The 27,232-nt window shown below is 38.9% G+C and overlaps 1 protein-coding gene across 1 annotated transcript; it reads left to right on the top strand.

Moving 5' to 3' along the window:
* Positions 1-5,181: 5,181 nt before the first annotated feature.
* On the top strand, positions 5,182-25,124 carry KLF5 (KLF transcription factor 5). Its single transcript, XM_053563823.1, has 4 exons — positions 5,182-5,966; positions 8,548-9,421; positions 10,468-10,527; positions 23,279-25,124. The coding sequence occupies exons 1-4, from the start codon at positions 5,718-5,720 to the stop codon at positions 23,455-23,457; spliced, it is 1,362 nt and encodes a 453-aa protein (XP_053419798.1). The 5' UTR covers positions 5,182-5,717; the 3' UTR covers positions 23,458-25,124.
* The last annotated feature ends 2,108 nt before the right edge of the window (positions 25,125-27,232 follow it).

Genomic DNA, 27,232 nt, shown 5'->3' with positions numbered 1-27,232 from the left:
TGTTTCAGCTTCCTGAGTAGCTGGGACTACAGGTGCCTGCCACAATGCCCGGCTATTTTTTAGAGATGGGTGTCTTGCTCTAGCTCAGGCTGGTCTTGAACTCCTGAGCTCAAGCAATCCACTCATCTCAGCCTCCTGAGTAATGGGATTACAGGCATAAACCACCATGAACCCCCCTCCCCACCCCATGCCTTATCTTCTATGTGAATATTTTAGAATTTAAACAAAGGAACAATACAAGCACCTCTTTAAAGATGTGCGTAAACTTTAGCTTTGAGAGTCTGTGTTTTGTTAAAAACACTGTAAATAGCTTGGTTAATTCAATGTTAGAAAGCAACGTACAACAAAATATTTAAAATATCTTTGAGTAAAAATAACTGTAGGGGAAATCTTGTTGATCACTTAGGAAATGAATGAAAGCATATTTAGATTTAAATCATTCCTTAGGTCATCATTTTCCAACGTCAAATTCCCCTTTGTGATCTCTCTTCAGCTTCTTTATTCTACAGTGGATTGTGAAAATCTAGAATCTTGGTTAAGAAAATTTATGTATTTTCCCAGTACAGAGCATTGGTAAGTTGTGGCTGTATTTTGGCTTCAAACAGAACTTTATTTGATTGTCACCTACCCTTAGCTGTAAAAAGGCAATGTTTATTTATGGTTCTATTAAAAATATTTATTCTAATTATAATGGAATACATAGCAATTGTAGAACAACTTAGAAAATACTGAAGAGTATCAAGAAAAACTATAATTTGACCTTCCAGTGATAAGCCACCAAGCTACCTACAGGTTTTGTATTTTCTTTTAATCTTTGTGTGTATTTATATTTATACAACCTCTTTTTTTGACTTTATATAACATGAACGTTTTCCCGTGTCACTATATATTTGTCAATAATATGATTTTTTCTGGTAGAACAGTAGCCGTTGTATGGATATTTTATCACCTATTGTTGGACACCTAGGTTATTTCCAATTTGAAAAACAAATATATAAGCGTGTTTCCTAAAAGGAGAATTACATGTCATTTTCAAAGTTATTTACATTTTAGCTTTCCTCATACTCAATGTCAAATTATCCTTCCCATAAGTTGTAAAGTTTGCACAACCATCAACAGTGTATGAACGTTAAGTTATGAAGACCTGCCATTGATCTTAGGCCTATTTGTACCCATTTCATTTATAAAAGGACAGCTAAAAGGGCATTTCTACGTGGCCTGTGCACAGCCTAGGCCCATTACTGCTTTTGTCATAACAAGAGTAGCAACTGGCTCAAACAGTCATTGTGATGCTGATGATGGGGTCTCCTTAAGGTTCTAAAAGATTGTGTGATGTAACTGCTTCAGTTCAAGATTTGTCTCTTAACCTTTTCTATCATGTTTACAGTGAGAATTCAAATACTGTACAGCTACATACTGTAGCTACAGTATGCCTGGCCTATAATTTGGTGCCATTTTTGTCTGTTTATTATACCCACAAGGTGGAAAAAGCAATCCCAGTCTCCTCAAAAGGTAAAACTCTATTTTTCGTATATTACTTGAGTTTTAAAATCAGGCTAGATAAATGACAGTACATTTAGAAATATGAGTACAATAGAAGGTTTATGAAATATTTTGTAAAGAACACATTTAAATCCAAACTTAAATATAACATGTAATTTCTTTTTTAAATAATAAAATTTAATTTCTTAAGAACAAGGGTAGGAGATGGTACAAAGATAGAATATTAAGCTTTTGACTTATTAAGATTTTAATTTATACAAAAAAGAAGGGTATAATCCTGGTTACTGTTGCATATTTTTTCATCACGAAAGCAATGAGCAGGGCACATCTTCTCTCCTATCTCTTAATCTTTTGAGTCAAAATAATTTGAATTCTGACTAATCTCATTTGAAAGGTCTTATTTATTGTGTTATTTCCTTAATGCCTTTCTTCTGATGTGTGGCTTCAAGTAGTTGTCCTTAATGAAAAAAAGAAGAAGATTAAGGATGTGACATGTTTCAGAGGACGATAGTTGTGCTTGATATTTTCATGGATACAGGTTTTAACAGTGGGTAGACAATGGGTGAATATCAAAAAGCCACTTTTAATTAAATAATCTTACCCTACAGAGCAGTGTACTCCTTTGTAAAATATTATTTGCATTTATTTCTCTGCTTTTTCTGTGGCCCATATGGCTCAGTAACCTTGTTCTAAAATTTTACAGAAATGGGATATTCTATAAATATTTTCCCAATCTAAGTGAATACAATTTTGTTGGCTGTAACACTCTAGATGCCTTAATTTCTAGCTCTTCCTGACGTTTTTAGCAAACAACTGAACGTAGACATTTCTCTTCCCGTGTCTTCATGTGAACATTGCCCTTGTGATAGCTTCATATTTCCCTCATCTCATCATTCGGAAGCTATTTATCTATTTTTTCCATGGCCTTCTTCGGCCTCCCCTCCCCCATCCCTGAATGCCTGTTCAGCCCCCGCACATCAGCCGTATTTATTACCGTAAAGATAGTGACACTTACGGTTTATTCTAAGACTAAATCTGTGTTGCCCAGTGACTAAGGACTTAAGCATGCACACTGCTTCTGTGCTTACCCTCCTACCTAACTTGACTACTCAACATTTTTATTTCTTTCCCTCAGAATGCCCTGTTTTGGCACAGTTCAGTTAACACACCACTGCCAGGCCACTAATTGATTTCTGAAACCCGACATTTGTTTTTTGTTTTCTCCTATCTTCCCTAATGGTACAGCACTACTAAGCAGGAAGGAATGCAAAGAACTAGAAAGTTCAAAGTAATTGAGGGTCTGTCCATTCATACTGTCTGGCTTCACGCCAATGTAGAACCTGGAACATTTGAAAAATATTTATCAAGTTTTAACCCTTTTGGCTAAGGCTAAGTTGATGAAACAGGTTTGCAGCTGTAACATTCATGTTAAGAGCAACAGCAAGGAAGCTTGGTTGAACATGTTCTTTATATGTTCAGAACCGATGGCAAATGTCTCTGAAAAGGATTACTTTCCAATTTCCGTACTATTGTACAGTGCTAAGCTAGTTATTTTCTGTGAGATTGCAGAACTGGGCAGTTCAGAGAATCCATTACTTAAAAGTGGCAGCCCTATTTCACGAATCTTTTGGCTAGGAATGAAATTTAAATAAATCCTATTGTACTTGAGCAAAACAAGAATATATTCAATTCTTTAATTGCAAATGCATTAGGTAGCTTCATATTTTTATTTATTAAGAAAGGTAGAAATATGGAAAAATTAATAAGACTATAAAAAAATATTTTTTTTTTTTGTTTTTTTTGGCCGGGGCTGGGTTTGAAGACTATAAAAATATTAAACATCAAATAGTTGTGTGGGGGGTTTTTGTTTTAGTGTTTTTTGTAGTGGAAAAACATTTGTGAATGAAAGCCTGTTAAAAACTGGTGTGAATTATAGAAGCATTTCCAGTAAAATAAATGGATTTTATTGCAGTGGAAACTTGGGTGGAGATACCAGGCCACCGAAACTCTGCTGAAAAGAAGACAAAAGGAAAGGTCTAGACAGATTTAAAAACATAGTAAAATACAGATGGGTACTAAGTTGTATTAAATCTAAGTTAGTTAGCTAAAGGTTAATAGAGCACAAAATGTCTATTAAGAATTATCTATACCACATTCAGGTTTGATGTTATCAGCATTAAGTAACTAAAAACCTTTCAAAGTTCATTTTTTTAAAAAAGTTACATAAATCCCATATCAGTTCTATAATCTGTTTCTAAGATAATTAATCACATGATTGGGTTTAACATTATAGAAAACCAGGGTAGCTTTCTAAAGATGAAGGTTGATAGCATGGGATTGTTTGGTTAGAAAAAATTTGCAAAAGCCCTTACTGAATAATACTTTCCTAATGTGAAAGTAGTCACCTATTCTCTGAAAGCAGCGATCGCAGCTATAAAAATGAATCATGTATTAACAGGGTAAAAAGGAAAAGGAGAAAAATCTAGTTTACAGCCTAATTTTATCTTTTCTAATAATAAATACATCTAATACTCTATGTGCATGTTAATTTTAATCTACACAATGAAAATGAGTCCCATAACTGATATATTCTTCGAAGTGAATGTTTTTTCTAAGAACTCCTTTTTAAACCTGTTTTACTGTGACGTGATGTGTGCATGTAAACCCATCTAATAGTAGAGTGTGCTGTCAACATGTACACATATGTAGTAATATTGCAGGCATTTTTATTACAGTTTATCGTTCCAGCTTCCCAATAAGCCAGATAAAATCATGTACAAGAACATTAAGGATTAAGGGAAGTGGTTTCCTTAGGTGCTCGCTGGCAAAGAAATTCATCCTCCCAGTACAACATCATAGTAAATGGACGGCAATATATTTGGCTATTACCTCCTACAAATTTGGATTCCCAGTTTCCAGAACTGCTGAGTGTCTAATGTTTGTCTTTGGTTATCTTTTCGTAGGAAAAGGTGTCATGGTGTTAAGTGAATGTGCTATGCTTCTGTTTTGTAAATATTAAAGTACATTTTTTGAAAATACAGTGCGAGCAAAAATAAGTCAAAGATGTAATGTCTATTTAAATACACATTTGAGCTAGTCGTGCTTAAATTAGATTCTTGTGCTTCGGCTAGAATCAACATGGTTTAAATATTAAAACCTTCAGAATTCTCATGGCCCATCCCCCCCTTCCACGGATAGGAGAAGGTAGAAAACTTGTAGCTATTTAAATGCTGAAAGGAAAAAAATCCAGGCTTTTATGCAAGCACCTTAAACCTTTTTTTTTCAGGACATTCAGAATTTGATTTGCTAAATGGATACATTCACTGCTAAAGATACCAGGAACTGTTTTAAATTTGTTTATCACACCGCCCCTAGTTTTGCGCTAAAGAAAAGTACATTTTGTATACTTAAGAGTACACACTCATTAAAGTCTCTAAAAACCTGAGCGCCCCCACCTAGCTGCCTTCGGGGTTTCAGCTTTTGAGTTTCAGGTTCTTGCACAACACGTAAGACGTGCAATACTCTTTTTCTCCCCAATCCTGGCAGCAACAGTCCGCAGAGGTTTCCCCCCGCGTCTCCACCCTAATTCCCCCACTTCCTAGATTCCTCCCGCTCCTCTCCTTCCTCCGCCCCCGGCTCCGCCAGCCCAATCTGTCAGAGAAGTTGTGTACAAACTGCGCGGCCGCCTTGCGCGCGAAGCTCGTGGCTCGAGAGGGGTGCGGTCGGCCCGGAGGAGGCGGGGCTCCTGGAGAATTTCTCTCTTCTCATAGGCTGGCCGCTTCGGCTCGGCCGGCCTCGGGGCCTCGCGATTCGCGACAGCCCTGCCAGTCGGGCCGGAGGGCCCCGCCCACCCGGAGTTGGTGAAATAGAGGCGGGCGTCAAGTGTCAGTAGTCGCGGGGCAGGTACGCGCGCTCACTGCTCGCTCGCTGTGGTCGGAGTGGCGGGATCGGGTTCCAGCGAGTGCGAGAGCGCGGCGGGGCGGGGTGGGAGAGAGTGGCCGCCGGGAGGACGTTGGCGTTTACGCGTGGCGGAGCGGAAGAGTTTTGCTTTTCGTGCGCGCCTTCGAAAACTGTGCCTGCTGTTGGCTGAGAGGTCTGCCCGGAGCCTACCCTCCTCGGTCCAAAGCCCCGCGCAGAGCTCGCCGGCCAAGCCAGCGTGGGCGAGGTGGGAAGTGCGCTTGACCCGCGCCCCGCGCCGCGCCCCCCCAGTGCCCATGGCTACGCGGGTGCTGACCATGAGCGCCCGCCTGGGACCTGTGCCCCAGCCGCCGGCCCCGCAGGACGAGCCGGTGTTCGCGCAGCTCAAGCCGGTGCTGGGCGCCGCGAACCCAGCCCGCGATGCGGCGCTCTTTCCCGGCGAGGAGATGAAGCACCCGCACCACCATCCGCAGGCTCAGCCTGCGCCGCCGCAGGCCCCGCAGCCCGCCGCCGGACCGCGGCTGCACACCGAAGAGCTGGTCCAGGTAGGAAGAGCCGCTCCTCTCCCTCCGCCTCCCTCCGGGGTTCGGGCGTGTCCCGCCGCTGCGACGCGCGGGCGACAGGGGCCGCTCCAGGCTGGGGCGTGCGTCGGGGCGCACCGGGAGCCGGTACTGGGGTGGGCAGCCCCGCCCTGGCCCCCCACTCCCGGCCTAGGCACCGCGTTCGGCAGAGAGTATATGGGGGGAGGGTCCGGACGAGTCTGCCCTGGCGGGACCGCCTGGGAGAGGTGACGGAGGGAAGCGGGCGCTCTCGCGCACCTGGGTTGTTTTCCTTACATTTGGGGAATGAAAACCTTGTGCCTCACGTTAAATTTTACTTAAATTACGCCTCTCCCTTCACTCCTCCCAACGCTGTGCTGTGGCCTTGGACTCTCCCCCTCTCCAGTAGTCTCGGGTTAAGTAGAAACGCAGTTTGGGGTTCTGGGAAGAGGTCCCTCAGGGTTTCCTACCCCAAGGCTCAACTTGCTTTAGGATCGATCGAGGGGCAGCGTTTGGGAAGCGAGAGTTAGAAGAGCTAAGGTTGTATTAGAGCGGTTATTTTTCCTGCCTGTAATCCCAGCTACTCGGGAGGCTGAGGCAAGAGAATCACTTAAGCCCAGGAGTTGGAGGTTGCTGTGAGCTGTGTGAGGCCACGGCACTCTACCGAGGGCCATAAAGTGAGACTCTGTCTCTACAAAAAAAAAAAAAGAAAGACGAAAAAGGAAAAAAGAACCCAGGGTGGTGTTTTCTTGGTGTGCGCGTAAATTTCCTCCCGGCGCCGCGTTGAAAGCTGGCAGTTGGCTTTTACACTTGCCCAGCAGCCGAATTAGAGCAACCGCCTGTTTCTTTCGCCCACGCAGGGAGTCATATAGCCCAGAAAAAACTTCCCGGGACTTTTAGCCTGTCCCAAGGAAAAAAAAAATTGGAAACATACCCACATGCAAACAGCTGGAAGAGCTAAAATCAGAAACCACTAACCGCCACGGGAGCGCAGTGAAGGAAAGGGTTTAGTTCGGTTTATTTCAAGACGCTCGGTTTAATAGTTTGTAGCCCTTTGGTATATTGTGTGTGTGTTACCCAGCGCCTGCGGGGGGAGGGGTGTCTTGCCGGTGTCGGTGTGCTGGGAGAGGGCGATGGCATTTGTCAGAGATGCGATTCACAGGACTAGAGGGTTAATTTTTATTTTTAAATCGTGTCTATCCGGGAAATCCCGTCCTCATCCACACCGAATGATCCGAGGTCTGAAATGAAACGTCTTTGAAATTAAGTAGTAGCAAAAAAATGTCTTTTTCACCGATTAAAATGCCACAGTTAGTAGTTCTATAAGCCGTTTGATTTAGTTGGGTTTCTTTTTTCTTTTGAAATTGTCTTTTCACGGCTAAAATATTTAGAAATTAAGCTTATTAGGAGAGAAGATAGCTATAAAAAATGGAGTTGACTCGTTTCAAGCTCCATTATATCCTAAAAAAAAAAAAAATCACCATTTGAAAACTACAGTAGACCCTCTGTAGTTGACCACCTCCTTAATTTGACCTGGTTTTCATAGACTGGACGTGCTGCACAGGTGCGGATCAGTGCTGTAGGCCTAGTTCCTCCTGTTGACCGGTTTGTTATTTGCCGTGGGTGGTCAACTTACAGAGGTTCTGCTTGATTTGGTTGTTTCGGTTTGTCAATTTTCTGCCTTGGAGACACCAAGAAGATAAGGGATGACTGAGCTTTTTACAGAGTTAGTGAGAATGTAGCATTGGCCCACTGAGGAGCACGGATAAATGTTTTACTGATGACTGTGCTAGAGATACTGAACCTCTCCCCACCCACGGGCTCCTTAGCACCATTCTACCAAGGGAGTGATTTTCCCCTAGGTAATTAAAGATCTGTTTTAGATAGGGATATGAATAGGAACATTTCATTATCATATTAACCAATTATAGAATCTGCTGATTAAAATCAACATTTAGCTCAAATGTTGAATGTAAATTGTTTTGTTTCAGTGGATACTATGTTTTACTCAAAACATTGTATTTAAGTTTCTATTGAACAAGAAAAGACGCTGAAAATAAGCAAAGGACATTTTATATTAAGTGTTTCAGAAGTATCTGGCCTAGCCAAACAAACAAGCAAACCAACTTTGCGATATTTTTACAGTTTGTAGATTTTTTTTTAAGCCATGTTTTTCAATATGACAGACCGAATTGAGGTAGTTGGGCACTATTTCAATACCTACTTACTTTAATTGCAAATTTAACTGTGTAATGGGGCAGGGAATCCTACTTGTTCTGGGGTGATACTTGATTGTTGCATCAGAAAGTATTGTTTTCTGGGTGCTTCCTTTTTCCTTGATTTGCCTCTTTCACTTTTAGTCTGGGGGTTAGTGGGGGAGCAGTTTTACCAAATACATGTTATACAGAGTTTCATAAGGTTTGGTCAACCAGTTATTGCACAAAATAAACCTGTTTACAAGCACCACTTAGGAGTTTGCCCTAGTAACTGACGGGAGGGATTGTTGGGGGGATGTTTAGGAAACATAGACTGTCCTTCCCGAGATTAATCAGGTGGATCATGCATGTTTGTATCTCTTCTTTTTTAGACAAGATGTGAAATGGAGAAGTATCTGACACCTCAGCTTCCTCCAGTTCCTATAATTCCAGAGCATAAAAAGTATAGACGAGACAGTGCCTCTGTCGTAGACCAGTTCTTCACTGACAGTGAAGGGTTACCTTACAGTATCAACATGAACGTCTTCCTCCCTGACATCACTCACCTGAGAACTGGCCTCTACAAATCCCAGAGACCATGTGTAACACACATCAAGACAGAACCTGTTACCATTTTCAGCCACCAGAGTGAAACGACAGCCCCTCCTCCGGCCCCAACCCAGGCCCTCCCTGAGTTCACCAGTATATTCAGCTCACACCAGACCACAGCTCCAGAGGTGAACAATATTTTCATCAAACAAGAACTTCCTACACCAGATCTTCATCTTTCCGTCCCTCCCCAGCAGGGCCACCTGTACCAGCTCCTGAATACACCGGATCTAGATATGCCCAGTTCTACAAACCAGACAGCAGTAATGGACACTCTTAACGTTTCTATGTCAGCTGCCATGGCAGGCCTTAACACACACACCTCTGCTGTTCCGCAGACTGCGATGAAACAATTCCAGGGCATGCCCCCTTGCACATACACAATGCCAAGTCAGTTTCTTCCACAGCAGGCCACTTACTTTCCCCCATCACCACCAAGCTCAGAGCCTGGAAGCCCCGATAGACAAGCAGAGATCCTTCAGAATTTAACCCCACCTCCATCCTATGCTGCTACAATCGCTTCTAAACTGGCAATTCACAATCCAAATTTACCTGCCACCATGCCAGTTAATTCTCAAAACATCCAGCCCGTCAGATACAATAGAAGGAGTAACCCTGATTTGGAGAAACGGCGCATTCACTACTGCGATTACCCTGGTATGTGATAATCTCTGGTTGAAACATCATGTTTGTATGTGTGCGTGTCTGGCTCAGTGTCCGGCTTTAAATTTACATAGGAAAGTTGTACGTGACAGTAAAAAAAAATCACCTACTTTGTTTTTTCCATGTTCCATCCCTGTGCTTTACCTGGTATGTAAACCAGTTAGTTATCTATGGCTTATTTTATGTATTAAAAACATGGCTAGAATATTCTGGAAAACGTTGCCACAAATGGTTTTTCTCTTTAATATTAAATAAGATTTGAATTTCTAATATGTATCATTTAGAGTTATGCCAGAGCTGCTTTAAGATAGCAATCTAACACATTGCAGTTTTAAATTCTAAATTAAGCTCCCCGGGAAGAGATTAAGTAGAGTAGAGGAAAATAAGGTTTGGCGATGACGCGGGGGTTGTAGGCAGCTAGCCTTTGCAGTAGGTATTTAGGGACAGTTCTGATCACCTTTAAGCGTGTGCTCATTCTTAAATGAGATGTGGCCCAGAATATAAATTGATGATGGTACTTGGAATATATCCACAAGTTGCTGGCAAAAGCTAGTTTGTGATTAATACAGGGCAAAATTTATTGACTATGGTACATGATACGGCATGACAGGCTAAATGAAAAAACAAGAAATGTGGGAGGACAGAAAATTACAGTCATCCTGGATAATGGCTTTGCATTGTCAGCTCTAGCGCCATTAAAATTAAAAAAAAATATATATATATATATATTACCATAATAGCTCTTAAATCACTGAAGTAAAGCACCTACTGAAATATAAACACAAATTTTCCATTTGTAGCTTGGCTTGATTATCCGTGTTCTTGCCTATTAAAGTGATACATGAAACAGATCACTTTATGCCTTTAATAAGGTAATGGGGGAGGGCCCTTTAAAACTTTTTAAACTGAAGCTTCAAATAATCTCAAGTAGCATGGGCGATTTCTGCTTTAAAGCTGGATTTTAAACACTGAATCATCAAATGTAAAGATTTTAAAAGGATCTCTAAAATGACAAGCTGTTGTTCCTTTCCTCCTTTCAGGCTGCACAAAAGTTTATACAAAGTCTTCTCATTTAAAAGCTCACCTGAGGACTCATACTGGTATGTAATTTTCTTGTTAATTCTGTGAGTTGTGTAAATAGTGTAAGTGGTATTCATCCTTTTAAAAGCCAGCACGTGTTTGATCTCTTCTTCTGTCGACTTCTATTTTTTTTAACGGCCTACCTTTTCAGAACTGGCTTGGCTCAAAATTCAGTTCCATGAGAAAGTCTGGTTCCAGAAAGGCTGAAGATGTTCCCCCTCTAAGGCCTTGCCCTGTCACCTCAAATAGAATTAATTGCCCCAAATGTAAACAACAATGTTTACTAATGGATTTTAAAAACTTTTAATGGCGCTGCTATTGTCTTGAAGGAAAAAAATATAACTCGTTTACTCCCTCCATAGCAAATCATTTTGCTTTAAGAAAGCGCTAGTAAACAACGAAGACTTTCTCATTTAGCATGTACAGCATAATTGCTTCATATAGCATCTTGAGTTTCATCTTTACCTAACTGCATGTTTCTGTGCCTGATGAAAGGGCTGAAATTGCAGAGTATTAAAATTGGGTGGTCCAAATGGGGTTACAGTTTTAAAGTTACTCTACACTCTACTTTCCAACCTACATATGGGTAATAATGTTAGAAAGACTTCATCCTTACTCTAGCTTACATCTCATTCTCTGTTAAATGTGCTGTTAAGGTTAGCATTTGTTGTTTTAAACCTATAGCAATCACTTTAAGAGCTTTTTAATTTAAAAACTTTATATCAGAACCAATCTTTAGAGGAAGCTAGGCAGCATACTTTAAAGGCCCTTACGTATTTTCAAGTATCTAGATAGTTACTATTTGTGATTTTCTTAAGAACAGCCCTAAAGGAAAGAACTTATATAAAGCGAACTGTTTTTTCTCCATAAATACAGCCTTACCTAAAGTTCAAAGAATAAGTTTGCTAATAAAAGCAATGACCTAGCAAAATGTATTATTCTATCATTGCTATGGAAACCAAAGTATTCAACAGTTCCTTTGAATGGGTTGTTGGATTAGTGTAAGGACTTGAATCTCCCCAGGCTAGATGTTACTATGGAAATTGAGTTTTGATAAATGAAGTAGTTATCTCTAAATGCTGCATTAAAAAGTAAAAGCCTTTGAACAAAGGTCAGTGCTGAGATAGAGCCCTGAGAGGAATATGTTGCAGAAATTTTGTATGCATGCTAGGAAGTCTTGCTCTCAATATCCCAGTGATAAACACTGCTTATTAAAATAGGAATAGTGTTGGCGACAATGCGGCAGATTTTGGGGCTTTTTGAGAAACTGCTTTTAAAGAAAAGACATCTCACATTTGTCTATGAAATGAATGGGTTGTTTTGGTGTAAGGTTTTTAGATATCGAAAAATTAATTATGTAAGAGGAAAGATCCTACATAAGCAGCCCAAGGTAGAAACTTTTATAGTTAAAACACCCACGGAAGAATTAAGCATGTAATAAAAACTTCAAACTAAAGTTTTCAAAATACAGATGACAAGTGCCAAGAAAATATTCCATATAGAACTGCGCAAATAACCTTTTATGGAGCCTCAGTGGAAAAAAATTTAGAAACATTACAAGTATTGTTTTTTTCTCTTTTGAAAGTCTTTGAAACAACAGATAGGAAGGAGGGAACATGTTTTCATGGGGTTAAAGTCTACTAATAAAAGAGCACAATTGCATATAACGATGTAATCAACTGCTTATTGCCAGGGTGTAGTCAAACCATATCTAAATAGCCTTTCAACCCCTGTCAGGCTTTAGTGCTCTGAATGCTCATACCTGTGATTTAGGAACTTGACCTGCTGGCAAAGAAATTTAATAGTGGGTTGTCTTAACAATGCTTGTACTAATAAAAACAAACTAAAAAGAGGACCTAGGTATAGGGTGGGCCCCATACCTCAACCTTTTTTTTTTTAACCTGATCATAGACATTGTGGGCATCAACATCTAAGGAGAGAGACGATGCAATCCAGTTGAATAAAGTTTTGTTTGATAGTCTTTCAAATGCCTTGGGGAGGGTTGGTAGCAGACTTGTTCATCTGGCTAAACCCGTTCTTGGGTAATCATAGAGCATTGAGGTTGTTTTCTCCTCATTTCTAGTTTCTGGACAATGCCTTTTAAAATTACCTGTGCTCTCATTGTATCCTTCCCACTCAGCCTGTCGTTTTTAAATGAATGTATCTGTAAGGCAGCCAAGGCTTGTTTTTTTTTTGTTGTTGTTGTTTCCCTCCCTTTTAAGGCCCAGATAGATGAAACAGTTTTTTTAATAACTTTTCTCATTTGTGTGTCTTTTTTGTTTTCTTTCTGTCCCTCTCCCAATTGGACAATTTATTGTAAGGGACTTTAAAAAACTGTATGGCAGCAGTGTTGATCGTGTAGTTGATGACATAAAATAAATTACACTTTAGATGACTGCCATTTTGCAGGCAGAATGTGAAGCACCCTAGCATTTCTTTGCAAAACTGTAATTGCTTTAAAATGTCAAGTTACCTTATGTCTTAAAAATAATTTAAGCAACTAAAACAACCTACGTTTGAGTTTAATTTACTTCCTCTGGATTTCAGATTGTAAGTGCTTCTTTAACATGGACTGCAAATTGAACCTAAGCATATACTACGCAGTCTTTCCAAAGTAGGACTTTTTTTTTAATATAGGATGAAAGAATAGACGACAGAGCAGTTTCTTAAGCCGGAATTGTCGCAGCATTCAAATGTTAGATTTGTCTTATTAGAAAATCATATGGAAATAATACAAAGTTCTATCTTCTTCGTGTGATTAGACAAAATACCTGAAACATAATTTGCTTCTATTCCAGGGCATAATTATATTTTATTTGTATCTGTACATACCTAAGGTAGCATACTTAGAGGCCCGTAGAGGCATCCTATATATACATGTGGGTGTTTTCTAATATATATGCCTCTGGTTAGAAATTATTATTATGGCTGCTTCTAGGCAATAATATCAATGAATGATGTATTTCCAAATCAAAATATTTGGACATGTAATGGCATTTAAATGAACATTCTATTGAAATTTGTGTCTTGCATATAAAAGGACCTATACCCATGATTCTAAAGTTGCTACCAAATACCTTTTTAAAAAAATCACATATCATTTCATCCTTATAAATCAACATGACTGGGCAGTGCCTGTGGATCAAGGAGTAGGGTGCCAGCCCCATATGCTGAGGGTGGCGGGTTCAAACCCAGTCCCAGCTAAAAAATTGCAAAAAAAAAAAAAAAAAATCAACATGACTGATAAAGTATTAACTGTAACCAGTGTTACAGTTTTTATGCCTATACACTTTACTTTCTTAAATTTCATAAGGAAAGTTTAAAAGTTTCTAAGTTAGGACAGGTTTGAGGCTGGAAGAAGTTAAAGTCATTAGGAAAAAATGATGACTGTCTTCAAAGAAAGCTTTGCAAGAAATTTAAAAATTCCTTCCTCACCAAAGAAAGGGTTTGGAGAAAGTAAACAGTGAACTCAGTAGTAATGTTTGACGTCCTCTGCTGAACCTGAGAGAATATGTTAAAGCTGGTGGGAAATCAGCGTGCGGTAACGTTTTTAGCTCATTTTCCAGTCTGTTCTGTCTGAAATGGGACAGAGAATTAGCAGGTGTAAGAGAAGGTCTTGGAGCAACCCTGACAGGTGGCTCAAGTGTGTCTCATACCCAGACTCCATGCATTGGCCGTTCTGTGGGTCCCAGATAATCCCCAAATGGCTGACCACAGGTGGACAAAGGAAAGGGACGATGTGAAACACCTCTGCAAAGGAAAATGGAAATGTGCACACGTCGTAGGAACACAGAAGGGACTCTGAGTAGATCACCATACTCAAGATTAATGTTTAAGAAAGAATTTACCTGAAGTCTTGAAAGGTTTTTAGTCCAAGTGTAGTTGAAAGGGGTAAATTTCCATGTTTCTTACTTAGGCCAACAATTATTTCCTCATGACATTTGTAATTAAGATGTGTACTTTGAACTATGTAATTTTTGTTTGCAATTTACTGCTAAGCTATATTGATTTTTAGTTTTAGTTTAGGTACTAAAAAATCCTTAGGTATACATTTCCTGTCTAGTTCTTGGCTCCAAAGTTGTCATCCATTGAATATAAGAAGTGTAGGTTTTGATTTTAAAATATATTCATAATGTTGATAATAAAGCTATTCTCATTTAAGGCACTTCTTCATCACAAGAACCATTCTAAATATTCCGGACCTAAGTTGCTCTTTATTTTGTGAAACTGTAGAAAAGAGTGAAAGGCTTTAAAAAACTGAATAGGAAGGATTTCACTTTGGGTCTTAATGGAAATGGATGGAGATCATACAGTTTGGATCTAGAGATAGGTCAATGTTGGTTAAATGTGTAACCTGATTTATTGGTAGAGGTAACATAGGGAAAAAATATTTTGCAGGACGTAATTTTTTTTTTGGAGACTATATTTGAAAACTATGCAGGAGAATGTATCACATTTAGCCTTTAGTGTTAAGTGTCCTAGTTAAAGATTCCTTAAATTACTTTCAAGATTTTATCATTTGCAGTTTTGAAATTTATTTTTTGTAGTGAAAATTTCAGGCTATGCTAAAAAAAAGTAATGGCTTAAAAGAGATCTTCTGGTTCAGACCCCAGGAAAGGCATTTATGAGCACAAAAGCTTAGAAACAACAATTTCTTTTTAATGACTCACTGGAAAGATTAAACTTTGCTTCGAGGACTCGTTCTTTCATCTGAAAAACATTTACCTAGGAAATTGATTAAACATTGCTTTGAGATGATAAAGCTTATCAAAAGGTTAAGAAGCATAATTTGATTCAGCAAATATTTTTCTTTTTTTTAAATAAATAAATAAATTTATTTTTCCATGGTTCTGGAAGGTAGAAGTTCGAGATCAAGGTGTTGGTAGGTTTGTTTTCACCTGAGCTTTCTCTCCTTGGCTTGCAGGTGACACATGTGCACCCCTCCCTTGTGTCTTCCTTCTGTTATAAGGACGTGAGTCCTACTAATTTAGGGCTCTGCTCTGATGACTTCATGTAACCTTCCTTACCTTGCTAAGTCCTTATCTCCAAGGACAGTCATATTGGGAGTGAGACTTCAATCTATGAATTTGGAGAGAATGGAGTTCAGTCCACAACAGGTGATGACTGAGCTATCAAGCTGTGTCCACTGCACTCCAGCTTAGGCAACAAAGCAAGATCCTTTTTGTTTTTTTAAATCTTAAGGAAGAGAAAATATAAATATATTTATAATACTATTCATTAAGTGGAAATGGATCCTTGTAATGACCTTACTGTTTGAAGGGAGGCAGGTATGGGAGAAAATTTGCATGGAAGTGGACCATGCAGTTCAAGCCTGTGTTGTTCAAGGGTCAACTGCTTATATATGCATATATCATAAGGCTGCAATGTTGTCAACTTCCCCCAAGTTACTGGTGCACAAAGGAGCTTTGGTTTTACATATCTTAGGAAAATCGTGTCTGTGGATGGATCACAGTCATAAAATAGGAAAGTCTATTTTTAGAGATTGATGAAAAGATAATATTCAACAAAAAAACCACAAAAGAAAACAAAACACCAATCTTCCATCCAATTTTCAACTTTCAATATCAGAAAATCTGAATCTCATTCTTAATTCCCTTCTTCTCTTACCCCAACAAACCATCAAACCAAAGTTCTATATATTCATCTTCAAGATTTCTATTCCCACACTCTGGCTACAGGCTTCTAATTTACCTCTTGACGTCTAGGTTCATTCTTTTCGGTTGATTCCCCAGAAACCACTAGTGAGATCTCTTAAATGCAAACCTCTTCATTTGACTCTCGTTAAGAAGAACTGCAGAGGGCATCCTAGCAGGGAAGGATAAAGGGAGGTTCCTGTTGAAATAAACAAGGCTGGTCCTGATCTGGGTCCTGTTCCCTTTGTCAGTCTGTCCTCTTCCTCTGCTTATGCCAACACACCACTGCGTTTCTTTCCTTCCATGCTCTAAATTGTTTCGGACAACTGCTTCTGTAGCTGATGTTCTCTTTTCCTCCAAAACTCTCACTGTCAGTCTCAGCAGCAACATTTCTTCTGATTCTTGCTTTTGGTGAGTCTGGTCATTCATAGCCACGAGGATACCAAGAGCTGAGAACAAACTGCCACTGACAGGAGCATTGGTACTGTAGTCTGCAGGGTGACGCCCAGAGTGCTGCGCTCTGGGAACCTGCCCTGGCTTTACTTACATCCCTTTCTCACTGGTCAGTTTGAATCAAGTGGGAGATGCTCTTCCAGTGCCCACAAAACTACAGGATTTCACAGAAGTGAAAATGTCCAGGTTCCAGGAAGTCAGGTGTACAAACTCCCAAGAGCTGAGTCACCATGGAGAGGACCCCGCAGGTGTATCCTTGTGGTCTGGTCTGCTTGTGCCTGGAAATGGGGGTCTGACCTCTGATACAGGATTCCACCACTCAGGACTAGACAGAGAGCCCCCCATTCTCTAGGTCCACGTGAGCTCAGAGGTCAGACCCCCATTTCCAGGCACAAGCAGACTGCCTTTTTTGGGACACACCCTCTGGGCTCTGACCTCAGCAGATATTTTTTGCTGATTTTGTGGAGAATCTAGAGATCAATCATCTCTTTTTGTTCTTAAACTGGTGGGAGATGGTAATTTGTCAGTAGATTAAATACAATTGCTGAAGTTGAGATAGAAACAATTAACCGCGAAGGTAGAGAGCAGTGTTTTTAAAAACTAAAAATTTAATCAAGAATGTTGCTCTGGCAGATATTTTTTAATTCCATAGAGCGTACCTGTTTATTTGATGACCTGCACTTTTGTGGTGAAAGATTAGAAACAAAGGAATACCCTGTTTTAGTGAAAGTCTCTCCAGGGCAGTAGTCTTCCTGAGCCTGGAGTGTTTATATTCAAGGATCTCTAATAACTCTGATTACAATGAGCTTTTTAGATGTGCACAGTATGTAACTTTTACTGAAAAACATCAACATAAAAAGAATACATATTTTTGGTTATTTAAGGCAAACCCCTCCCTTTATGAGTCGGGAGGGAACCTACTAGTCAGGATAACCAAGTTAAGTACAAATGAAAAGAAAGGATATCTAGTACTCATTTAGTACTGGAAAACTGAACATGTAGGATTTTTCTGTTTTGGTTAAAAAAAAGGAAAGGTATTACCTATTTCTTATTACAAGAAAATGAATCTGAGTGTTATCTTTTTGTCAGGAGACTTCAAAATTAGTATTTCATTTCATGAAGCCTGTTAACTACAGGAGATATTTATTCTTCATGTTTGTGGAGAACCAGAGTGAAGTAGCAGTAGTTTAGGAGCCCAGAGATTCAATCTTCCAAGATACAGACTGCAAGTGAACTAAATTGTTTCAGAGATTTTTTAGGAAAAGTACAGCAGGCGTCACAGCAGGAGAAGACAGTGTCTGGCCCATAAGGAAATTTAAAGGGAGTTAAGGAGGCAAAAATACAGCCACTTTTGAAGCTTTCAACAAAGCAATGTATGTACAAGTGCAAATCAGAAGTTTCAATTTAAGTGATGGGGATGCAGTGAAATGAAATGTTCTCATGGTCTGTTCCAAGGTTTTCTAGAAGAATTAAGATGAATTGGATTTAAAGAATGGGATAAACACGAATTGATTGACATGAGAAAGAGGGGAATGAATTTCTTAATTAATCCTTTCAGTTGTCAGTTTGCTCACAGTGGGCACATTACTGATGGCACTGTAACTAGTAAATATTAGATGCCTTTGCTATGCTAATCTTTGAAATAGACCATTTTTCTGTGCAGTGCAGGAGATCTGCTACTGTCCTACAAGATTAAAATGAGGTGTTTCTAAAGAAATGTTTGGTAAATAGACACTGTCTACCCAGGTTGCAGTGTGGTGGCAGTATCATAGCTCACTGTAACCTAGAATTCCTGGGTTGTGAGCCTCCTCAGAAGCTGGGACTACAGGTGTGTGCCACCATGCCTGGCTGATTTTTTAAAAACGTTTTTTGTAGAAACAGGGTCTCACTGTGTTGCCCAGGTGGGTCTCAGTGGCCTGAGGTGATCCTCCCATGGTGCTGGGATTACAGACATAAGCCACTGTGCCTTGTGGCAACAACAAACTTTAATAAACAGATTATTCAAATGGAAAAACTACTGGCATAGATAAAAATGTGAATCAGTGAGCTGAAAGCATCCCACTTCATCTGTTTTCTTGTATATCTAATATTTTCCTATGATTTTTTTATTTTTTAATTAAAAAATTTTTTTGAGACAGCTCATTCCATTGCCCTGGCTAGAGTACCCTGGGGTCATAGCTTACAGCAACCTTAAACTCTTGGGCTCAAGTGATCTTTTTGCCTTAGCTTCCCGAGTAGCAGGACTTACAGGTGCCTGCCACAATGCCCAGCTAGTTTTTCTATTTTTAGTAGAGATGGGGTTTTTTTTGAAGCAGGTTTTGCTCAGCCTGGGTCTTGAGCTGAGCTGAAGCAGTCCATTCGCCTTGGCCTCCCAGAGTGCTAGGATTATAGGTGTGAGCCACTGTACCTGGCTCCTGTGAATTTTTTAAATGAGCATTTCCCACTTTTCCCCTTTTGATTTGTAGAAGCAAATGTGATATTGAGCCTATTTCAGAGATTCTAAATTCCATAAATCTCTAATGGGGAAAAACCTAATTGTTATCGCATAAAAATATTTTCCTCTTGAAATAAGACCTCATTTTGAGCTTCAAGTACTCTTTAAGTTCTAAGAGTTTGGGTATTAATTAGAATAAATTATTTTGAAACATCGAAATAATTTATTCTAATTTAAGGTTTGGATTGTTTAAGTTTTCAGAAGAGGATATAGATTTTAATCTATATTTTAAATCTAGATATAGATTTGGCCTTATGGGTAAGATCAAGTGTAGATTTTAAGTTCTTTGAAGTCAGAAACCAAGTCTTATGTTTTGCAAGGCATTTAGTACAGGTTATATTCTTTTTAAACTGACTTTAATTCTGATGGGGTTTTTAGCTTTTATATTTATCAGATATTGATTGGATTATCTTAGTCATCAGGAAGGAAACAGATGTGCAAATTGTGCTGTAATAAACTTAAAAAAACTAGTTTAAGAGAACTATTTCCATTTGTGATTTTTTTTGTTTTTCCTTTCGTTAGAAGAATCTATGTGGAACATTTTAGGGAAAGGTGAGTCTGAATACGTTCAGCAGAGCAGAGAACGTTCTCATTCCATTGTGGTAGGGTCAAAAATCATTCTTTCCTCATCAGAGGAAAAACATTTTTTTAGTTAGTTAATAAAGATTTTTTTTTTGTGTGTGTGTGTGTGTTTTTTGGCCAGGGCTAGGTTTGAACCCGCCACCTCCGGCATATGGGACCGGTGCCCTACTCCTTGAGCCACAGGTGCCGCCCTGATAAAGATTTTTTTATCCCTGTACCAACATGTTCTGCTAACCCACTCAAATTCACTTAGTTTGTGGGAAAGGAACCATCATCATTGGTGAGATTTGGGGATTGCCTACACTATCAGGGAAGTGTTTTCAGCACCTCTTAGTTGTTGGAAGGTGGGTCTCCACCGGGAGGTGGCTCTGCCAGGGGTACCCTTTGCTTCAGATGGTCTGGGGTTTGAGGCCTCCTGTGAGTCCCTGAAGCAATTCCTTAATTCACCTTCACAAGCAGCTAGAATCTCTAAGTTTGAACAATATGTATGTGTGTGTTCCTTAAATCATTCCGAGAGAGTGTATTAGTCTTTGCTAATGGAAGATGGAAGTGGAACATTAAGGAGAAGTGGCAGGCCGGCATTCTTAATGCGGAGCTCATCGTTTTGCTTCCAACTCATGGGGTTATTGGGAGGATTAAGTAAGGTAATGAGAAGTACCAGTCTCTGGAGTGTGCATTCAAGGATGTTTGTGCCTGCTCTCTTTACCTTTTGCTGGTACATATTTCTGCTTAACATTTTTTGTAAAATATGTTAATGACTTTATTAGTATGGATAATATGTATGTTTAACATGAAACTTTTTCCTGAAGATTAGGGATTCCTAACAAAATATTCCTATGCATTTAAAGTAGAATGAGAAGACGCATGCTTGACTTGAGATAAAGTTGAAGCTTCTTTTCCATGCTGGACAAGCTTGTCACTTTTTTCTTTTTGCCTTTGGAAAGTTTCGCATTAACAGCATGAGAACTTAAAAATACAGCTGATGTTGAAAGAGCTTAACTAAATATTTTAAATTGGTGGTATTGGACAGAGGTTCTGTGAAAATCCAATTAAACTTTTGAAAGCCCTATCCTGTTGAAATATAACTTAAAGGAAGTCAGTTTGGTTTCCCAGAAGTACTGTGCATAGTGTTTCTGGCTGAGGAAGAAAGACCCAAGTCTGCTATTTGGCTAGAAATTGGGCACCAGCTTCCTCTATGATGTTTGACTTCAGCAGTGTTGACACTTGAACAAATCCCATAGAAACTTCCTCAAGAGGGGAATAGTCGTCCTTACTTTTATAGTAAAACTTGGCTTCAGTAACTAATGTTCCAGACACTGGTAGTATTCTTGGCTGAATAATCTATAGATGTGCATAAATTGAGAGCAAAACCCCAAATGTTTTAGGAACTTTAATGGCTACCGTATTTCAACCAATCAGTAAAGTAAACTTTAAAAAAATATTGGTGCAGTTTATTGCTTCTTAGCCAATAAAAATAGTGAACAAAAAGAGTCTGTCCCTTGTTTCTTAAACTCTGAAAATTCAGTTCTCCTGCTATTTAATTATTAAATTATTCAAAAGACTAGAATGATTTCTTTTAAAATTGGGGCACTTTAGGCATTTTTTTCCTTGCCTCAGACACCCGAAACAACTTTGTCTTTCCATTAAATGGCAGTATTTTAACCAGTATGTTTCCGTGATTTATTTTTCACAAGAAACAAAAACAAACACTTCAGTGCAAAATTATTTTTTTCTGTTTGAGTTATATCTACAAACACGATGGCTACATTTACTACTAGTGTTAAAATATTTCTACGTATCAAGCAGATTTTATGTGATTATAAGAGAAGTGATTTGTTTTTTGTGTTACTTAGAAGATTTGAATGCACTGGGTTAAATTTCTAGTTAGAATTTACTATGAGGGAAAAAAGACTGCTAAAATCGAAACGTGCATTTTTTTATGTGGATTGATAGAAATCAAAAAAAGGGAATTAATAAAAAAGTGTGTTGGGTCAGAGCTGGAAGGGTGGCTTGGAGGTACATAGCATGGGAGATAAGGGTAAAGTTTCACGGGAAATCATCTGCACCAGTTTCATATGTCTATTTCGGCACTCTCTTCTTTGCCCCTATAGGATTTTTCGAATAGTCCCATGTGGTTATCAGGATAGCAAAAACATTTAATCACAGGCTGTAGCAATCTCAGCTGACGAAGACAGTGTCTTTTAAAATCTAGACTTAGTTGGGTAATCCTACAACTTCCTGAACATGATACTGCTAAATTAGGCAGAAAGGTTGTTGAGTTTCATCAATAGTAAGTAACAAGCATTCAGAGCAACTCTGAGGTTCTTTCTTGTCAGAAGAAAAGATTTTTTAAAGGGAATTTAGGAGCGAAAGAAAGGTATCCATATAAAACTGAGCAATAAGCCAACTGAACATTAATATGTAAAATTCTCTCTCAAATTCTCATCTAAAAACCCCACTAAAATTCATAGAAGATTATAACAAAGTGAAGCATAAATATAGGAACTACTAGTTAATGTTCATTGAGAGACTAAGTTTTGGAATTTATTTAGGAGAATACACGATCTCAAATGGGATTAATTCCAAAACCGTGAGTTAAGATTGTCTTCCAAGTATTTAGTAATTTTAAAAGTTAAGTAGCTAGCAAACCTTGGCAAACATTAAGAATAATACACATGACAGGGTAGGAGGGGCTCACAATAGTTCACCATTCAAGTGGAGAGTACTGTGAAGGAACAGAATAGCGACTGAACATTTTCAGGCCTACATAGTACACGGGTCCCCTACATGAACAAGGCATTTTTTGTTTTGTTTTCTGTTGCAGACACTTGGCAAATTGTTTAGGAAATCAATTTTGATATAACTCTTGAGAGATTAAAATGCACACATCAGCAGATGTTACAGTTGTTACCAGTTTCCTGGTCCCTTTACTAATTTGATGCTATCAGTACCAAATTATGCTTCTAACTTGGTTTTGCTTCAATGTGAGAGTATGAATCTCAGAAAGAGCCAATACATTGAAAGTCTGTTTTGGAGGCGGAGTGTCCAAGTGAATTAGTTGATGAGCTGTGAGCTTCAGTCTGGCTAATTAGAAACCTCTAGCACCGGACTCTGGTAAAGCAGTTTCCGTACACAAAATGCATTGTATAGGTGATTTGAGCCGCTGTGGATCTTTTCCTCCTTTGACCATCTTACAACAGTCATTAGTCCTGTAAGAATTTAAGTGGAAAGCGTATTTGCCCAATCATGATAAAGCTTACAAGCTTGGAGTCATTTGGTGGATTTAGATGTATGTAAAAATCAGGGCACTGGTTTTGCATTTGCTTAAAATTTGCCTGAAATGGCTGTCGTTCAGTCCTGTGTCAAAGGTGCACAGAATACTTTTTTCCTTATATGTATAAAGAGAGGCTTGACCCAGTGACTTCATCGGGTGACTTAAGAGGGGGATTTCCTATGTATTTGGTTCATAATGGAATTCATGGGCTTTAAAATAAATACTAAATACCTTTATCTAATCCACGGTGGTGCTGTGGATGCGCGATGTTCACCTGGAGAGCGGCCCCCTCACCTCTGTGTCCCTTGTCGCAGGTGAAAAGCCGTACAAGTGCACCTGGGAGGGCTGCGACTGGAGGTTCGCGCGGTCGGACGAGCTGACCCGCCACTACCGGAAGCACACGGGCGCCAAGCCGTTCCAGTGCGGGGTGTGCAACCGCAGCTTCTCGCGCTCCGACCACCTGGCGCTGCACATGAAGAGGCACCAGAACTGAGCGCGCCGCCCGCAGGCCAAGCGCCTGCCCGCAGGCCGCGCGCATCCTTCTCCAGGATACACCTTTACTGTTCCTATGTAAAGAAAAAAAAAAGAAAAAGCAAACACACAAAAAACCCCGGAAATGTATATTTTGTATATTTGAGAAAACAGGGAATACATTGTATTAATACCAAAGTGTTTGGTCATTTTAAGAATCTGGAATGCTTGCTGTAATGTACAAGGCTTTACTCAAGCAGATCTCATCTCCTGACAGTCACATCTCAGTGTGGGGACGGGTGGGGGTGGAGGGGTGTGTGTGCAGTGTTTTCACCCAGGCACCATCATTTTAAAGTGACAGTGTTTAGTAAACAAATGGGTTGGCAGGCACGGGGGAGGATGGATTGTATGTCAAGATTTTACTTGATGTCAGGTAGTTTCTTTTTCAATATTGGGTAATTCCTTGGAGAGGTACGCAGTGTACCTGGCAATTCACAAATAGCCATTGAACAAATACGTTTTTGTTTTGTTTTTTTAAAGAAATGAGTTGCCTATATTTGCTATTCAAAATTTTGTAAATATGCAAATCAGCTTTATAGGTTTATTACAAGTTTTTTAGGATTCTTTTGGGGGGGGAAATAGTAATTCTTTTGAAATAACCATGAATACATTTACAGTTAGAATTTGTGGTAAGATACCTCTTGACGTTACCAAATTCATTTCTTTGGGGGGGTGGGGAGGAATACTAATCACTCAAATGAACTTTTAAGAAAGCAAATTTCATGCACTGATTTAAAATAGGATTTTTTATTTTAAATATGAAAGACATTTTATATGAATTGTAAAGAGCTTAAACATAGTTAGGAGATACAAAAGTGAAACCTCTAACAATAAGCTAAACACAAGTATCATTTTTAAAAAGAAGGACTTAGGGTGTAGTTTTCACAAGGCCGTGTTCACAATGATTCAGTTTTCATGAATGGAAACGCTGACTTTATGATGCAGTTTTCATATATCGAGATAATTGCTCGCGCAGTACTGTTGGTTAGATGACAATTTACGTGGATTTTGCATGTAATACACAGTGAGACACAGTAATTTTATCTAAATTACAGTGCAGTTTAGTTAATCTGTTGTTAATACTGACTCAGTGTCTGCCTTTAAGTATAAATGATATGTTGAAAACTTAAGGAAGTGCTATAAATATGCAATATAAAATAGGAATGCGATACTGATGCTGATAACCAAAGGGCAGAATAAATAAGCAACATGCCAAAAGGGGTCTTAATTGAAATGAAAATTTAATTTTGTTTTTAAGATATTGTTTATCTTTATTTATTTTGTGGTAATATAGTAAGTTTTTTTAGAAAACAATTTTCATAACTTGATAAATTATAGTTTTGTTTGTTAGAGAAGTTGCTCTCAACCTGTAAATAGATGACAAATGGTGTAAATAATTTTGTAAGAGGCTTCAAAATGTTTATACGTGGAGACATACCTACATGAAAAGCATAAATCAGTTGCTGTTTTGCTTCTTTTTCCCTCTTATTTTTGTATTGTGGTCATTTCCTATGCAAATAAATGGAGCAAACAGCTGTATAGTTGTAGAATTTTTTGAGAGAATGAGATGTTTATATATTAACGACAAATTTTTTTTTTTTTTTTGGAAAATAAAAAGTGCCTAAAAGATTCATGTTGTGCCTTCCTTCTTTACCTACAACAGCAAGAACAATGAGCACATTGGATTCCCCAAGCTAACTTATTCAAAAGGGTTTGATCAGGGCAGTTAATGAAAAACCAACTCCCAGGCTCTCTTAGAAGAGCCCCTTCGAACAAAACCTGTATCATTTAAAAAATATAATTAGTAGTATAAAGGGAGGCATAGTTTATGAATACTTATTTTTCTGGCTGCTACTTACATACTGGGTTAACCTTTCAACGTCCTTCGTTGAAAACACTGTAGAGTTAACTTGCATGGCTAGGTATTAAACTATATATTTTTTGATAAGCTGTGTGAACATGAAACCATGATTATAATCCAAGCAATCCTACCATCTGAGGCAAACAAAACGAGAACTGGGTTTTACCACTCCTGCCCTTTTTATAACAAAAAGATCATGGCAAGCTGATTTTATCCAGTAGTAATAAGCACATCTAGATCTTGGTTTCTAATACCCTGTCTGCATTTAATAAAAGGAACTGAGGGCCCTTACAGGGATGACTGGGTCTAGACACAATAGGCCTGGACCATCTTCAAGTACCAGAGCAGCAAAATAATGTAAGACTGTATTATAACCCAAAGTATAAAATATCCCTGTGTCAGGCGGGGTAGGGCACTGGCCCCATATGCCGGAGATGGCGGGTTCAAACCCAGCCCTGGCCAAAAACTGCAAAAAAAAAAAAAAAAATATATATATATATGTAATCCCTGTGTCCATTCTAAGGAAATGTTTGAATAAATAGAAGAGGCAAATCTATGCAGAAGAATTCCAAATAATTTTTATGGAAACTCCATCGTCAAAAGAGTAGAACATAAACTGTCCACTCCTTAGGCATGGATTGCATGTAGTGACTTCCAGAGTATGGTATGCAAAGGAGGGGAGAAGGGTGACTACGGTGGAGAAGCCCGAGGACACCACCTCTGCCAAGGGACCAAGGTCCATGTCAGCAGTGATAAGTCTTGCTGATAGTATGTACCCTTGATACAATGTGATGAAATGGAACTTTGCCTTTGTGGTTTTCTTCCTCAAAACACATAATCCCAGGGCGATAATGAGATGTCAAACGGCCATTCAGGTTCATTCTGCAAAATACCTGACCGGTACTCCTCAAACCGTTGGGATCAGGGGTCATCAGAAAGTCTGACAAATTGTCAAAGCCAAGAGGACACAAGACAGAACTTGGTATGTTGGATGTGATCCTAGAGCAGAAAAAGGAACTTAGGGAAAAATAGAGGTGATCTGAATAAAGTATAGAATTGTATTAATGTATCGATACTGGTTCATTGTGACAAATCATATAAATGTATGCTGAAAATAATAGAGGAACTTTGGGGTAGGATTATAGGAATTCTATAACTGCAGTAAATCTGTAAGTCTAAAACTATAAAATAACTTTTTTAAAACATTAAGAGAAATCAATGTTACATATTTTCACAGTAAATGGTGGGGGAGGAGGGTAGGATCCCTAATGTTTTGAGAGCTAAACTGAAAATTGCAGTTATGTAATTCAGCATCATAAGTTCATTGAGCTTCACTTATTATTTGACCTCACTCTTCCTAGTCATTCAAGTAATATCTGGCTCTAGAGTACGGCACAGTTCATTCCCCTGCCAAAACTTTTTATTCGTTCATGGGGGAAAAATAACGACAATTTCTTTGGCTTGAATTTAGTACTAGAAATTGAGATAAAGTGAGGCTATACGGTTTTTTTTTTTAAGTGAAGACAACAACTCTGTTTAGGAACATGAATTAGAGATACATTGGTGGTCAGTTATAATTGACAAGTGAGTTAATTAAGTTGTCTTTTGAGTCTAAATGTCCAGTCTTGCTTTGGTTCCCAACACTTAATTATATTCAGTTTCTTGACGCTTAAATACCTTACCATTTGATGCCAGATTACTCTGAGCACTGCTGATCCCAGTCCTCTTTTCCTCTCTCAACTATCCTTTCCTCCCTTTTGTAGGCTGCCTTTTCTCTCTTTTGCCAGCTACCTGTTCAAATCCTTGTCTGCTAAAGCTCAGTTCAGGCCTTTTGACCACATTCATTAGAATGTATTTGGAGACATTATGACACTTT

The sequence above is a fragment of the Nycticebus coucang genome, chromosome 15 (genome assembly GCF_027406575.1).
Source record: "Nycticebus coucang isolate mNycCou1 chromosome 15, mNycCou1.pri, whole genome shotgun sequence".
Classification (NCBI taxonomy): domain Eukaryota; kingdom Metazoa; phylum Chordata; class Mammalia; order Primates; family Lorisidae; genus Nycticebus; species Nycticebus coucang.
Note: the sequence above shows the minus strand (reverse complement) of the source record. Positions and strands in the feature narration are given on the sequence as shown.